This window comes from Rhincodon typus, chromosome 15, assembly GCF_021869965.1.
Source record: "Rhincodon typus isolate 14 chromosome 15, sRhiTyp1.1, whole genome shotgun sequence".
Classification (NCBI taxonomy): Eukaryota; Metazoa; Chordata; class Chondrichthyes; order Orectolobiformes; family Rhincodontidae; genus Rhincodon; species Rhincodon typus.
Window position 1 is genome coordinate 52,050,396 of NC_063346.1, and position 16,730 is coordinate 52,067,125.

Sequence of the window (16,730 nt, forward strand, 5' to 3'; positions counted from 1 at the left end):
CTACATGTCAGGCATGATTTCAACCAGTGGAGAGTTTGCCGCCTGATACCCATTGATTCCAGTTTAGCTAGCGCTCCTTGATTCCGCATTTGGTTGAATGCAGCTTTGATGTCAAGGGCTGTCCGTCTTACCTCACGTCTGGAATTCAGCTGTTTTGTCCATGGTTGAGCTAAGGCTGCAGGGAGGTCAAGAGCTGAGTGGTGGAGCTCAAACTGGGTGTCACCGAGCAGGTGCTGCTTCATAGCACTGTTGATGACACCTTTCATTACTTCGATTGATAGTAGAGTGATGGGCAGTAATTGGCCGGGTTAGATTTATCCTGCTTTCTATGTACAGGGTATACCTCGGCAATTTTCCACATTGTCAGGTAGATGCCAGTGTTGTAACTACGATGGAACAGCTTGGCTCGGGGAACAGCAAGTTCTGGAGCACAAGCACTGAAACTCGGCATTAGGGATTCAACCAGCACTAAGTATCTCAAAAGTGATTCAAAGACTGTGTATCAGAAAAGGTAGAGATTCAGTTCTATTGAGAATGACTGGAACAGTAGCTGATCACTAAAGCTAGGTAAAGGGTTGGTCTTGCTGTTGGCTTGATTTCTATTACAAGGGTAACTCCAAAAGACTGTGTTGGACTTTGTATCTATATAGATCCATAGTTGGTGCAGTAACAGAAGGAATTTAGTTACGTGCATTTTTTCCTTTTCAGCTGTTGGATGTCCAAATTTTGACTACAGATAGGATGACGTTCTTTCAAACTGGACACTGAATGCTAATCTTTCCTTTGATTAAACCAGCAGGCCAACAGCTCCTGCTTACAGTTGACATTTAACAATCTCTTTAAAAGCTCAAAGACACCCAGTCCAAGTAAATAATTTCATGGTCCATTTTTGTGTTATGTATTTAGCATGGCAGTAGCCTATTAATCAGCCCCCATTCTATAAAAGCCTCTAACCAAAAGAAAAATCCTTCTTTCGTATAAACTGAGATCTCAGCAGCTGGAGGCCAGATGTATTTCTCAATTGCAGCAAACTCATTCCTGTTGCCTGCTGTATGTTTGGATGTGGAGGGGCAGGTTTTGAGAATGAAACTATATAGAATGGGCAATGTTCTGCATTAAAGGCAAATTGTGCTCAGAAGTGCACAAGTTTTGACTTTTTAAAATCAAGTTTCTGCTCAAAACTCATGCATATCACTTAGCCTGATAATCTACCTTGAATTAACATAATTGGATAATGTTTAGAACATAATTTTATTTTAAAAATTACATTCAAAATACTCCTTGATACATTTCTGTGATTTTAGTGCAAGTTTTATTGTTATAAGTCTAAAATAAAATTGTCTCAAAAAATAGGGTTTTCTTTCAGTTCAGCGATCAATCAGCAATTAGTTACCAGCCAAATAAGAAGACGGGAATATGTCAGTTGTGTGGTAACAGAATGGATTTTTGGTTTGACAGCACATCCTGTTGGTAAAAAGTGCCATTCTGGTAGCATCGTTATGTAAGAACTTCATTGCCAGTGTGATACTGGATATGAGCGCTGAATATCCCCACATTTGGCCAATGTGAATCGAGCGACATGTTCCTTCCATTGTTGTTAATAGGCAAACTGTAGACTATATTGAAATAGTCATACTTGCAAACAAAATCTGCTGTTTGATACAATTCCTTGATCCTCCATCATGTAGACATCCCTGAGTACACGAACAGCTACAAAAGCAGCCAATTTAACATAATCAGTTAAGTTCATAACATTGCTCATTTACACTTATAAGAAGTGACATACCTTAATGCACAAGTGCCCATTCTCTGCAAACTAAATATGTTGAAGCATTGTACATTTCTTGATTTGCCTGGGAATGTGGAGAGCCTGCAGATACCCATTGCTTTTTCGATGGCAGTGCTTTGGTCAGTCAGCACTTGGCAAGCATTCAGCACCTCTTTTCTGCTGCAGCATAAATTATGATGATGAAAATTTGTGTTCCTGTGTTTGTTTGGACGAGAAAAGGTTGGCAATATGTCTCTGTTTTCAGCAATCTTCTTTGTCATAAGCATTCCAAATTTGTGACATTTGGGTTTTATACCTTGCATAATTGTTCAGATAATTGCAGAACAATTTGTGGGAACTATTCTAGTTTGTTAATTTATGCAGCAAAGTTAGTACAACTTGAAAAATATGATTTCTGACCCAACCATTTCTCCCAAGACTCAAAGACACAGTTTGCAATTATTAATGAATGTAAACCCCATATGTTTAAAAACATCTAGTTAACTGGTATATTTAGCAACTGCTAATGATTTCTATCTTCTCTTACAGGTAGATGATGAAATTTCTTCTGACTGTAACCATGTGAGTAAACAATTTCTTTTCAATAACTTGCTCATATATGTATCTAAACTTATGTCTGATTCTGTTGATTTAAGATTACCATACTTTTGACTTTGTCATTCAATTGTTTAATCCTTCCAGTTCTGTTCGAAGATAATGGAATTCATTGTCTTAACATTTTTATGTTTATGTCCATGCAGGAGGCTTGTTGGTAAAAGCAGTTTAAAGCTGAGTCACTCAGGCTGGCAGATTTTGGGTTCATTTTGCAGTCTGCCATTTAAGATGATCTCAGCCTGCGGGATGGTACAAGTAGACGTCATACCTGGATCAGAGAGAGAAAATGACTTTTTTGAGTTCTTGGTTGTGTAGTTTTGTACATTGGAAAGTCCCTCATACCGAGTTTGGGTTTACATTAAATGTTATTTATATTTTTGAGCAATATCAACACAGCTCGAGAATTTTTTTTTTGAGACAGGAGGAAATTGAGAAATTAGATTATTAGTTGTGCTGCAGTCATTGAGTTGCCTGATGCTGACCTCTAAGTTGGAGTGAATGAGTGATGCATGTCTGGTTGTTTGTAATGTGCCGTAGAATTGATGTGTCCTTGAGTATAAGATTTGCTTCCTGGTTGAGGTACTGATGTTACTGTTGACATTTTCTGTTCATAATAGATGTTTGCTATTATACGTTACTTGTTTTAATTACTGTGCAGGTGCCACAAGATAACACAGGACAGATATTTGGCTCCATGATACCAGTACTTTTAATGAAACGTATATATAGTATAGATCTTTAATTCAATTCAATTTCTCTTTCAGCTATTGTGGAATTACAAATTTAACCTAACTACAGATCCTAAATTTGAAGCTGCAGCAGGGGAAGTTTGCAAAATCACCCTGGGTGATGTAAGTAAATGGCATGAATATAGAGTAGCCAATCTTTAAAGTGCAAAGTATGATTGATTGGAAAGAAAAATGGTAAATTGAGCTTGGTAATATTTTAATACTGTGTAAGTAAGGTACTTCTTGAACTTAACTTTCAGGATCAATCCTCTGCCTGATATCCTTGAGTTTTTTTTCTTTGGGTTCAAATGAATTTAGAGTAGCTGTATTAAAATTGAGTTTGCAGTGTTCCTGAATATTAGCTATTTTTAATTTTATAGATCAATGAAAACTACTAATCTAATCAGTTCTAATCTAAGGAAGCACGATCTCAGTGAGCTCTACTATCTACTTTGCTGTAGAGTATCCCTTTTCTTTCAGCTCAACAGGAAGCCAAAGACTTGAGTTGATCTCTAACCTTCATTTGACTCTAATATTAGTCAATTGTGCTGCCAATCAAATGTGATCATAAATGACTGCCCCCACACCCAAAGTTTGACTTGTTACAAATGAATTTAATGGAATATCGTAAGGAAGCTGGAAATTACTCCAGATGCTGGAACCCTCCTCAAGTGACTTTCTTTACACATGAACAGTCTTTGACTTTCGGACTGCCTCATTCAGTCAGCTACCAGAGCGTCAGCATCTCTGACATTGCTCTTTTTATATGTCAGCCAGACATCCCTGGTTAGACCAGATTAACAGCTCTGATCAGGGAACTCCTATTCTGTGCAGTCCAACTGGCTTACCTCATTCCAATTATTACAAAACTCCTACATAAACCAGTATGTTACATGTGAAATAGGCTGCCAGGTGCTTTATTTAGATCTAATCTCTGATGTGAAGTGCAACCTTTATTTTGTAGACACAGTTCCTTTTGAGCTAAATTTAACCTAATCTAATCTTCATTCAGATTACTCAGTCTTTTATAACCAAATAGTCAGCAACTCAAGTGAAGTACTAGCTGTATCAAGAAGACGTTCCAATTCAACCTGTGTTTGGCTCCACCTTGAGACTGCTACCAATCACATTTAAAGTTTGGAATCGTGTATTGGCTTGAGGAAGAAAGCCTATTTGCCCCCGTCTTGCTTTACAGAATGTCCATATGATTACCTCTTAAGAGTATGATAGCTGCAAATTGAAGGTTTCATAATAGGTTTTTTTGGTACTTATATAATTACTTGCTCCAGCTTTGTCCAAGGAAGGCCACTGTTAAATCTTGAACCTTGACCCTGGTATCAATAAAATGGAATGCAAGAGATTTCGAGGCATTGCAATGATACATTTAGCTGTGTGTTCTTTAAATCTCTTTTTTTGTTTATGTAGGTGAAGGAGTGTGCTGATCAGGAACCGGGGAAAGGCTACATCATTTCTTGTTTGATTGAGCATCGTGCAAACATTACTGAGTACCAGTGCCGCCAGTTCATAACCAAAATGACAGCCATAATTTTCAGCGACTACCAGCTCATCTGTGGTTTTGTGGACAGCTGCAAGAATGATATCAACCAGCTCAAGTGTGGCAGCATTCGGCCTGGCGAGAAGGTACTGCCCTGGCCTAGTGTGTAGGACTGCTGGCCAAGGTCTAAATTGGAATTGTAGTGTTAATTTGTATGCATGTTTGGTTTGTGTTGATTTCATGATGTTATAGATTCCAAGAAGTTATAGCGAGAATGTTAAACAATTAACTGTTGGACACTTTCATCTGAACAGTTGAACTTGATTAGTAGGGTGGTGGGACCCTAACAAGTTCTTCAGGGGAAAGATGCTGAGATGGCATTAGAAGTTAAAATGCCAGTTAGTGAATCTGGAAGTCAGGAAAAAAAAAAAAGGTTATACAATACAGATGAGAGTTCAGCAAGGCTAAATGGAATACATTTGAATGCAAGGACCCTGAGGAACAAGACAGATGAGCTGGAGACACAGCTAAGCACATCAGAGTGTGATATCATAGCTATGACTGAGACTTTGCTGAAAGATGGGCAGGATTGGCAGCTTAATGATCCAAGTTATAGCTTATTTAGATGAGAGAGGGACAGCATCGCAATATTGATCAAGGAATCAATTAAGGTAGTGATGAGGGAGCATATCTTGGAAGGATTGTCAAATGAGGCCATTTTGGTTGGAAGAAACAAAAGAAGCAACCACAGTGTTCAGCGTGTGTAATAGGCCCCAAACAGATAGGGAGAGATAGAGGATCAAATATGTAAACAAATTTCAGTGGTGTACAGGAATAAGGCCAGAATATAGAATTTTAACTATCCGAATCTTAACTGGGATAGTTTCAGTGGGCAAATTAGGGAGGGAGTTAAATTCTTGGCTTGAATCCAGCAGAATGTTTTAGCCAGTACATGTAAAACCCAACAATGGAAGAGGCAGTTCTGTGCCAGATATTTGGAAATGAGGTCAGGCAAGTGGAAGGCATTTTTGTAGGTGAGTACTTAGAGAATAAGGGCGGGGTGGCAATAAATGCTGTAAACTGGAGGAAGGATAATTTCACAATAATATATGATTTGGCCTAAGTGAACTGGGAGCAATTACTTGCAGATGAACTGTTAGCGCAATGGGAAGCATTCAAGGTGGAAATACTGAGAGTACAGACCAAATATGTTCTCGGAAAGATCAAGGGTGAGACCAAGTCCAGAGAATCCTGGATGTCAAGGGGCATAAAAGTTAGGATAAAGAAAAACCAAAGCTTACAGCAGGATGCAAAGGGCTGAATTGGGCAGAGTTCCTAGAGGAGTGCAAAAAATGCTTGGGGAAAATTAAAATAGAAGTCAGGAAGGCAGAGTGTGGTGACCAGAATTGCATGTAGTGCTCCAGCTGTGTCCTAACCAATGCCCATCATAACCTTTAAGTTATAGCATTCAATAGCTCAACTAATAAAGTCAAGTATCCCATATACTGCCTTCACCACCCTATCCATTCTGTCCTGTTTCCTTCAAAGTTCTAAGTACATGGAAATCAAGATCCCACAGATCCTCATACTACCATTCATCATGTACTCCCTTACGTTGAGGTTGTAGACTTGCTGGCCGATTAGTATGTTTGGTTGCAGACAGTTCGTCACCCTGCTAGGTAACGTTGTCAGTGTGCTTCCGGTGAAGCTTTGGTGTTCTGTCCCGCTTGTTATTTATATGCCTTGGTTTGCTAGGGTGGTTGGCATAACTTCCGGTTCTGTTTTTCAGTGGGTTGTATATCGGATCCAGCTCAGTGTGTTTGTTGATGGAGTTTCGGTTAGAATGCCAGGCCTCCAGGTATTCCCTGGCATGTCTCTGTTTGGCTCATGCTATTATGGATGTGTTGTCCCAGTCGAATTTGTGTCCTCCTTTATCTGTGTGTATTGAGACCAGTGAGAATTGGTTGTGTCGGTGACTGGTTGGTGTTTGTGTATCTTTCTTATCAGTTTTCTTCCAGTTTGGTCTATGCAATGTTTTTCACAGGTCATGCATAGTATTTTGTATATTACATTAGTTTTATTGGTTGTGGGTACAGGATACTACTGATGAATGTCTAGGATCCCATACTCACAACGTAACATAACATAATGTAATATGTAATATATAACATAACATAACATAATTCAACAGCCACAGACAAAACCTGTATACCCGTGATTTTTAACCTATTTTTACCCTACTTTTAAAACTAACATAATATTCTGTATGGAGGTCCATGCAGCATGATTAAAAGTAATTCCAGGCAATGTTGTTTCCTCCCCACCTTGCCTCTTCTTCAACCACTTTTCCATGATCAAAATTATATCATACTACAATGTGTTAATCAAGTCATCTGCATTAAATTAAATGCTATCCAGCCTTGCAATGCTCTCTTATGCCTTAAGTTGACTATGTATGCTGTACCAGCCACAATGACTTGATTTTTCTTCACATTTGTCTCTGCATCCCCTCCTAGTTCACCTCCACTCCATATCCCACCCATAGTATGAGTAAACCCCCCAACAAGAATGTTGTCCTGTTAATCTTCCGATGTAACCCATCTAACTTGTACAGGTCTCACTTTCCCCTGAAACGGAGCCGGTGATCCAGGAATTTACAGCCCTCCCTCCTGCACTAACACATGGGCCACGTAGTCATCTATTCCATCTTCCTGTTCTGTCCTTTCTAACATGTGACATCAGGAATAATCCAGAGTTTGAGTCTGAGGTCTTGCTTACCATCTGCCTAGCTCCTTAAATTTTTGTTGCAGGACTCTATCCCTCTTTCTATTTACAGTAAATTCTCTTTATCTGCAAAATCACGAATCATGAATTCGCCTATCTATACGAATAAATAAGTAACAACAAAATTCAACATCCACAGACAAATCCGTGATTTTTAATCTATTTTTACCCTACTTTTAAACAAGCTCTGCATTCACAAATTTCATCATTTGTGGGTTCTCAGGAATGGAACCTTTGTGGATATGGAGGAACGACTGTATAACGTTGGTACCAAAATGAACTGACTGTATGCCTTGCCCTTTAAAAATCCCTAGCAGCTGTTCACTGATATCCTTGACCCTGGCCCCAGGGAATGAACATGCCATCTGGAGTCACGTCTGCGGCTACATGTATGTCTCACAATTGAGCCTCTTTTGCTTTTCCCATGTTTCTTCTCTCTCCTTGTGCACTTAGACTTTGACTCCAAAGGAACTGTCACTCTCACTATTTATGGACACTGAAGAGTGTATGATGTACTCTGGGGGTTTCCTGACTACATGCTTGCCTCCTTTCTGACTGGTGATCACCCATTCCTTCTTCTAATTCACCTCCTTAAACTGCGAGGTGTCTGTGTCTAAATCTGACATTCAAACTCAAGTTTATCAGATTGGTGTCACATATCTGCAGATATTCAACTGCTATGCGTGTCCAAGATTACCCTCAAAATCCACACCGCAATCTGTGTGGGGAAGCAGAAGACATGGGCACATTTCTCAATGAATACATTGTGTTCATCATCACAGTGGAAAAATGGAAAAGCAGGTGTAGGTATCAGGGTAGAAAATGAGGCAATATTAAAAGAAATTAATAGAGAGAGGAGGTACAAATAGGTTTAGCGGCCTTAAAAAGGAATAAATCTGCATGCATAGATGACATGAATCTCAAGTTGTTGAGAGATATGAGGGAGGAGGTATCCGCCTTGGCAGTGATTTTCGGATCCTATGCACAAAGGTGAGGTACCAGAGAACTACAGGACTGTTAGCATCCCATTAAGTAAGAAAAATGAGGAAAGGATAGATGGCTAAATTACAGGCCAGTTGCTCACTGTGGTCATGGAGAACTTATCAGAAAGAATTGACACAGAATATGTCTACCCTTGAAGAGACATAGTTTAATCATGGAAACATCAAAGGAAGGTCGTGTTGACAGATTTGATGGAATTTTGGAGGAGAGACATGTTTGTAAGGGTCATGTGATTGATGTAGCCTGCTTGGACTTTCACAAGGCTGTTACTATGGTTCCCTCATGGCAGACTGGTGAAGAACATAAAGAGCCTGTGGCATCCAAGGCCAGGTGGCACATTGCTTCTGGATCCAAAATTGGCTGAAAAGCAAAAACCCGATGGTAGAAGGATGTTTCTGTGACTGCAAGTCTGTTTACAGTGTGGTTCCAGAGGGCTGGGTACTGGGGTCCTGGCTGTTTGTGATGTTCATTAATATATTAGACTTGCATGTAAGTGGTTGAATCAAGAAGTTTGTGAATGACACAAAAATTGGTTTGGTGATAAATGGTGAGGTGGGTAGCTGTAAACTGCAGGAGGACATTAGTGAACTGGTCAGTTGGGCAGAGCAAAGTGACAAATGGAATTCAACCTGGAATAGTATTAGGTAATGCACTTGGGGAGATCTAACCAGGCAAGAGATTACACTATCAGTGTAGGACCCTGGAAAGTATGGAACGTCAGTGAGACCTTGGTGTGCATATCTATAGATTCTTAAAGGTAGCAGAGGAGGTAGATAGGGTTTTTAAGAAGGCATATGAATTGTTGTATTTATTAGCTGATGCATAGAATACAAGAGAAGGGAAATTATGCTGGAACTGTATAAAATGCTGGTGAGGACACAACTGGAATACTGCATGCAGTTCTGGCCATCACATTATAGGAACGATGTGCTTGCACTAGAGAGGATGCAGAGGAGATTTACCAGGATGCTGTCTGACCTGTAAGGAAAGATTGGATAGGCTATGGTTGTTTTCCTTGGAGCAGCAGAGGCTCGGAGTGTACTTGTGGATGTGTGTTAGATGGAGGGGCATAAGTATGGAGGGTAGGAGTCAACAGGGGTCAGTCACCAAAGGGCATAAATTTAAGTGGAGGTAGAAGAGAAATGTTTTCACCCAAGGAGTGGTGGGAGCCTTGAACTCACTGCTTGAGAAGGTGTTGGAGTCAAAAACTGTCAAAACATTTAAGCAGGATTTCAATATTCAATTGTGTTGCCATTATCTCTGCAGCTAGGGGCCAAGGACTGGAAAATGTCATTAGTGTAGTCAGTCTTTGTTGGCTGCATGGACATGATGGGGTGCTGAGTGGTCACCTTCTGTACCCTAATTATCTGAGTCTGAGAACAAGTTTATTTGTGATCTCAAGTTTGTTTGTTTGAAGTCTTTGGTGTCCAAGCAGTAAAATGTTCAAGTCTCAATCCAGTATGATTCCTCTTCAGAACTGAAGAGGGAGATAGAAAAGTGGATTGTTTCAGAATGTTGAAAAGGATGAGGAAGATAAGTGGAGAGAAGGGGATATCAGTAGAAGGCTCATGGGTGAGAGAGATTCCGGATTCCAGGTGTCACAGAATAAAAGTCAAAGGGCTTGGTAATGGTTGTGCTGGAGCAAGGGAGGTCCAAAGGAAGTGTTCATGGTAGATCTTCATGACAGAATGTGTGTTGGGTCTGCAGAAAGTAAAATTGAGAAAACTGGTGATTGGCGATTTGCATTGATTTATTAAGGTGAATCATGAGCTCAGGTGAAACTATGCAGGTCTATTTTTCTATCTCTGGTGTGAAATAATGAGAGCAACAGATGACAATTGCCTTAGATCAATAATCACACAGTAGCCTATGCCCCTGTTTTATATAAGCCAGACAGTTATGCTGGTCAGATGTGGAGAAATGTTGATTAGCCTTGGTATTGTTTCATGCACATGTTAACCATTGTCATTCAAGTTCAAGTTGAGTTCAAGAAATGCATGGATGTATTTATGGATAACCTAGATAAATGCAGGAGGATTCTGAGGATATGCTGGGAAGTTAAATGAAATGAGTCAGGAGGAGTCCCATGAGGCACACAAATACAAGTACAAGCACAGACCTGTTAGACTAAATTACCAGTTTCTGTGCAGTAAAATGGAGTGCCTTTGACTTTTTTGACTTGGCAGTTTTCACTTTATTTCTAAGCACTTGTTCTAGAAAATTATACTTCATTAATGATACAGCGAAGTGCCAATACAGTATGCTCTTCACGCTGCTTTGTCAAGGCTAGCATCCTTGACATATTTTCTTATTTCATATCCCAAACTCAGGTGCCTGAGCTCTGTAGATGAGTAGGTAGGAGGCCTGCTAGTGTATACAAGAATGTCAAAGAGCTGTGACTCTTGCATAAAATGTCTGATCTCCGTCCCACTCTGTGAATTGACTGCATCTAGGGAATACTTATGTGATTACATGTACACAGTGAGGAATACAATGTTTTCTGTTTTGGCCTCCCAAATAGTTTGCATTTATAAGTTGGATGTAGGTCTTGGTACCCATCTTCCTGGTACTTGAAATCGATAACTGTCTAGTGATTGGTGTACATAGAATCATAGAGATGTACAGCATGGAAACAGGTCCTTTGGTGTAACTCTCTCAGAGAGCCAACCAGATATCCCAAATTAATCTAGTTCCATTTGCCAGCATTTGGCCCATAATCCTCTATTCACATACCCATCCAAATGCCTTTTTTTATTCATTCACGGGATGAGGGCGTCGCTGGCTATTCAGCATTTATTGCCCATCCCTAATTGCCCAGAGGCCGTTAAGAGTCAACCACATTATTGTGAGTTTGAAGTCAAATGTAGGCCAGACCAGGTACGGATTGCAGTTTCCTTCCATAAAGGACATTAGAGAACCAGATGGGTTTTTTCGACAATCAACAATGGATTCACGGTCATCATTAGATGATTAATTCCAGATATTTTTGAATTCAAATTCCATCTGCCATGGCAGGATTCGAACTCAGGTCTCCAGACCGTTATCATGGTCTCTGGATTGACAGTCTAGCGATAATACCACTAGGCCATCGCCTCCCCTTGTTGTGAAGTATGAGGCTCTATGAGCTTAAAGTCATTAAAAATTTTGGTATCTGTGTCCATTCACCTATTCCTTGTGTTCACTAACTGTTCGTGGTAAAACAACTTTTCAAATTTGATTGTCATAGCCTCCCTAAACTACACTCCCTTGCTTTCCTCCTTTATCAGGCATTACTTAAGACCCAGCTCTTTGGCCAAGCTTTTGGTCATCAGTCCTGATATCGCGTTAAGTGGTTCTTTGTTTGATTTTACTTCGTAACACTGTTTTGAACAACATTAAGACATTTCATGATATTAAATGTTCTCATAAATCTGCTCAGTGATGTTATCTCACACCTTTGCAGTAGAGGCTTAAACCTAGGCTTCCAGGCCCAGAGGAAGGGCCAGTACCACTGCATCACAAGAGTTCTTGCTTAAATGTATTGTGTAATTAGAAGTTGTGAACAGAAATTAAGTTTAATAAAATGGATGCCTTTCAGGGACGACTTATTTAGTATTCTGTGAACCTGATATTCCGTTACAGATTCCCAATTATTTCCAAGGTACAAGCAATTGTTGCCAGTCGTCTGAAATACTTAAGAAGAAGGGGTTGTTCACTTTGACTAAGAAAGAAGTGATATGGCAATTGAACAAGTTATTGCTGGCTGGTGCCATGATAGAACTTCATATTTAGCACTATTCTTCCTTGCTTTGTCAGGTTTGAGGGATACTTTGATGTCTAAAATTTGCAAACAAAAGTTAAAATCTAATTAAAGTTTCATCCTTTGCCAACTTTACTGGTTTTCCGAACTTAACTCGGTGTTCAAAGCTGCAACTATCTATTGACAAATATGTGTAATGCATGCATTTGGTAGCTTTTTTTGCTTTGTGGATGTAAGAAATGAGTTGAGAGTTTCCTAGAATGTTGGAATCTGTTTTGGTGTTACATGTGCAAATGTTGTAGTACCACAATGCATATTCTTCGGTATATTCTAAGACCAGTATTTCCAACAACGGCCATATTGCTTAAGGGTAGTTTGGGACCAATTTCTTGATTCTGATTGCATTTTATCACTTACGTTTTAATCGGCTTTTCTTTCTGTGTTTGTCTCTGTCCTGATTATGCCCATTGAAAAGAGCAATCAAGATTTCCCATTGGGATTTTGCAATTTCCAATTGCGTTTAGTGTATTAATTGGTGAAGTACCTTCTAGAACTGCAGTTAACTCGGCATTAGGCACAATTCTAATTATAGCTCATTAGAGCAACTGAACTGCAAATGGTTTTAATTCCTTGGTCTAATGTCTAATCTAATTTCAACTGTGCGACATCAAGGCTGTACATGAGGCTATGCCATTAATACATGAACTTGTAAATTGCAGTTTGGTACTGAGCAAACATCCCTTTATAGCATGGTAGAGATGAAACACTGACATCAGTTTATTTGAAAGTAGGTAAATTAGAGATCTTTCCACCTTTCTAATACATGCTTTTTGTTAGCCCGCCTGGAACAAAGGTCAGAGTTTTTACAGTGTGGTAATAGGCACCTCAGCCCATTGTGTCTGTAGTAGTCATTGAGGATCCACCCATTTTAATCCCATTTTCAAGGATTTTGCCTGCAGCCTTGTATACTATTGCATTTCAAATGCTTATCTGTATAGTTCTTAAATACCCTAAGGGTTGCTGCCTCTACTACACTTGGATGTAGAGTTTCACATACCCACAATCCTCTGGGCAGTTTTGTTTTCCCCTCAAATCTCCTCTAAACCTCCAGTTCCTTTGATTATAATTGTCCTCCCTAGTTATTGACCTCTCTCCTAAGGGAAGAAAATTTCTCCCTATATACCCTGTCTAGGCCCTTCAGAACTTTGTATACCTTGAATCAAATCCACCTCCTCCTCAACCTTCTCTGCTCTCAGGAAAGCAACGCATTTTGTCTATTTTTTTATAGCTGAATTGCTCCAGCCCAGGCATCATCCATGTAATTCTGTTCTGCACCCTCTCTAGAGCAATCACATCCTTTTGGCTGAACATAACATGAACTGAATGTAGTAGTCCAGCTGTGGCCTAACTAATGTTATATACAGCTCCATCATAATATCCTTGCTCTTGCCTTGATGAGTCAAACAAATTAATATTGGTATTCCACATACCTTGTTTAACCACTTTATCTACCTGCCCTGTTGTGTATAAGGATCTAGGGACATAACACGAAGATCCCTCTGATCCTCCTTGGGTTCTGCCATTCAATGTATACTCCCTGCATTTTTAGTCTTCCCAAACCGCATTACCTTCACTATTCAAGATTAAATTCCATTTGCTATTGCTGAGCCCATCTGACTGGCCCATCCATATTGTCCTGTCGTCTAAGACTTTCCTCCCTGTTATTTACAGCACCATCCGTTTCTGTCTCATTTGCAGATGTATTGTCTGCACCTCCTACATTTGTGTCTAGATTGTTAATCTACACAACGAACAGCAAGGGACCCAGTAATAAACCTTTTGATACACCATTGGATGCAGGCTTCCAGTCATAAAAACACACTTCAACTTTATCCCTCTGCTTCCTGTCACTAAATCAGTTCTGAATCCAATAACCCAAATTGCCGTGGACCCCGTGGGCTCTTAGTTTCTTAAAGAGTCTGCCATACGAGATCTTGTCAAAAGTCCTATTTGGGATCTCTGTAGACTGCGTCAATAGCACTAACCTTGTACACATTTAGTCACTGCCTCAAAAAATTAAACTTGCAGCACAGTGATTAACAGTACTGCCTAACAGCACCAGGGACCCGGCTAACTGTCTATGTGGAGTTTGCACATTTCCCTAAGTCTGTGTGGGTTTTGTCTGGGTGCTCTGGTTTCCTCCCAGAGTCTAAAGAAGTGCAGGTTAGGTGGATGGGCCACACTAAGTTACCCCATGGTGTCAGGAGAGTGCAGCTGTTTGGAGGATTGGTGCAGATTCAGTGGGCTGAATGGTCTCCTTCTGCACTGTAGGGATTCTGCAAATCTGTGAATGTTCTTTTGGTATTCTTGTGTCACCAGCAAACTTGGAAATTGTCCCTTGCACACCAAGATCCAGATATCAGGAAAAATAAGGATCCCAATACCAACCCCTGGGGAACTCCACTACAAACTTTCCTCCGGCCTGAAGAATATCCATTGACCATTACTTTCTGTTTGCTATGTCTCAGTCAATTTTGTGTCCACGTTGCTGCTATCCCTTTTATACCATGACTTACAACTTCCCTCAAGTCTTTTGTGAGGCACAGTATCAAATATCTTCTGTAAATCTGTGCGCAGTCATTCTTCTGTATCTGCAAAACTAGTTCTTGCGAATTTTCCTATCCCCACCAAAAAAAGTTACCAATCAGTGTCCATGGGCAAAAATCCTGTATCCACAACCAATTCCATGGCAACACAAAAATAATATTATGTGGTGCGCTGTGGGCAGCCTTACCATCTCATGGGAGATGTGCAAAAGTGCACGGGTTGCTTAGTGGGTAGCACTGCTGCCTCACAGCACCAGGGACCCAGGTTCGATTCCACCCTCTGGCGACTGTCTGTGTGGAGTTTGCACATTGTCCCCCTGTCTGCGTGGCTTTCCTCCGGGTGCTCCAGTTCCCTCCCGCAGTCCAAAGATGTGCAGGGTAGGTGAATTGGCCATGCAAAATTGCTCATAGTGTCCAGAGATGTTTAGGTTAGGTGGGTTAGACATGGGGAAATGCAGGGGTAGGGGAATGATTTGGGGTAGGATGCTCTTTGGAGGGGCAGTGTGGACTTGTTGGACTTGTTTCCATGCTATAGGGATTCAGTTATTCTATGAATGTAAATGTGGGTGCCTGCTCGCACACCCCGTGCCCCTCCCACTAAGCTTGGATACTCTCAGCATCTCTCTTCTCTTGCTTGTATCGTTGAAGATAGTTGTACATGTCTCACTCTCGCCTTTGTGCCCTTTGTGCTAATGTGATGGCTTCCAGGTGAAGTGGCTGTGCTAATGTGCCTGAGTACAAGAAGGTGGTGATGAAGCTTAGAGAAAAGGTGAAAGTGTTGCAAAGCAGTATGTTGGCTGTTACTGTAGGCCATGAGTTCAGCCTTACTGGGTCTGCTGTGTTCTATAAATATTCTATTTGAGTATTAACATAATCTCAGTAATATTTATTATTGTAAACAAAAACAAAAATAGAAGACCAACAGTCATAATCTTGGAGTCTGGGGACCTAACCCTGTTTTTACGATAAGTTATTAAGCTCTGCCCTTGTGAATTGATCATTCACTGGGGTTTTCAGGAGTGGAACCCTTGCAGATACAGAGGAAAGACTGTATACCCCTTACAGGTTAGTCAAACATGATTTCCCCTTTAGAAAGCTATGCTGACTCATGCGCATAAATTCATCTTTATCCACATGACTACTGATTCTATCCCAAATAATTGTTTCCAAGTTTCCCTACTACTGAAGTTAAGCTGATTGGTCTGTAATTTCCAAAATTGGCCATACAACCCTTTTTTTGAACAAGACCATAGGGTTGGTATTCTGGCATCTCCCCGGAGTCCAGGGAAGTCTGAAATATTGTGGCCAGGCCTCTCAGATTTCTACTGATTCCCTAAATCCCTGGATGCATCTTGCTCACTCCTGGTGCCTTCTGAACTTGTCAACAATCTATCCAAGACTTTTTCCTTATTAATTTTGACCTTTTCCAGTGATAGGGTTTCTTCCTCTAGCATCAGGGCCTGGATAGCATCCTCCTCTTTTGTAAAGACAGATAAAAAGTATTCACATAATACCACAGCCATGTCCTCATCTCTATCTTTGAATCCCCTTTCTAATCCCGGCTCCTTTAACCACTCGCTTACTGTTTGCATGGCTATGGAAGGCTTGGAATTTCTCTTTCTTATTTGTCGCCTTTTCTTATCATTCCTCTTTGCTTTTCTTGTTTGTTGTTTCACCATCTCCCTGTCCAACCAAGCCTTCAGTATTCCTGTGATTCTCAGTTGTACTTTTTTTCCTTACACGTGTCCTAAGAACACTTTTTTTGAACATTAATTTCTACCTGCTTGGTATTTAAGGAAACTCTGGATTTGTTTGTCCTTCCTTTTACATTAGATGGAATATACCTCGACGGTACCCAAAGCATCTGCTCCTTGAAGGTGATCCATTGTTCAGTTACGAATCTTCCCGCTAACCTCTTATTCCAGTCAATCCCGCTGAACTCTGTTCAAGCCCCATTGCTCTCTGCCAGTTGATTTTTCTTGCTCTGGATTGT

The 16,730-nt window shown here is 40.4% G+C and overlaps 1 protein-coding gene across 2 annotated transcripts in view; it reads left to right on the forward strand.

The window, feature by feature from the left end:
• Positions 1-16,730, forward strand: part of glg1a (golgi glycoprotein 1a) — a 121,591-nt gene that overhangs the window by 41,374 nt on the left and 63,487 nt on the right. For both annotated transcript variants that reach the window (XM_048605592.1, XM_048605593.1), the window contains exons 2-4: positions 2,318-2,350; positions 3,148-3,234; positions 4,537-4,752. In XM_048605592.1, the coding sequence (XP_048461549.1) occupies positions 2,318-2,350; positions 3,148-3,234; positions 4,537-4,752 (336 nt within the window). The remainder of the gene's footprint in view (positions 1-2,317; positions 2,351-3,147; positions 3,235-4,536; positions 4,753-16,730) is intronic.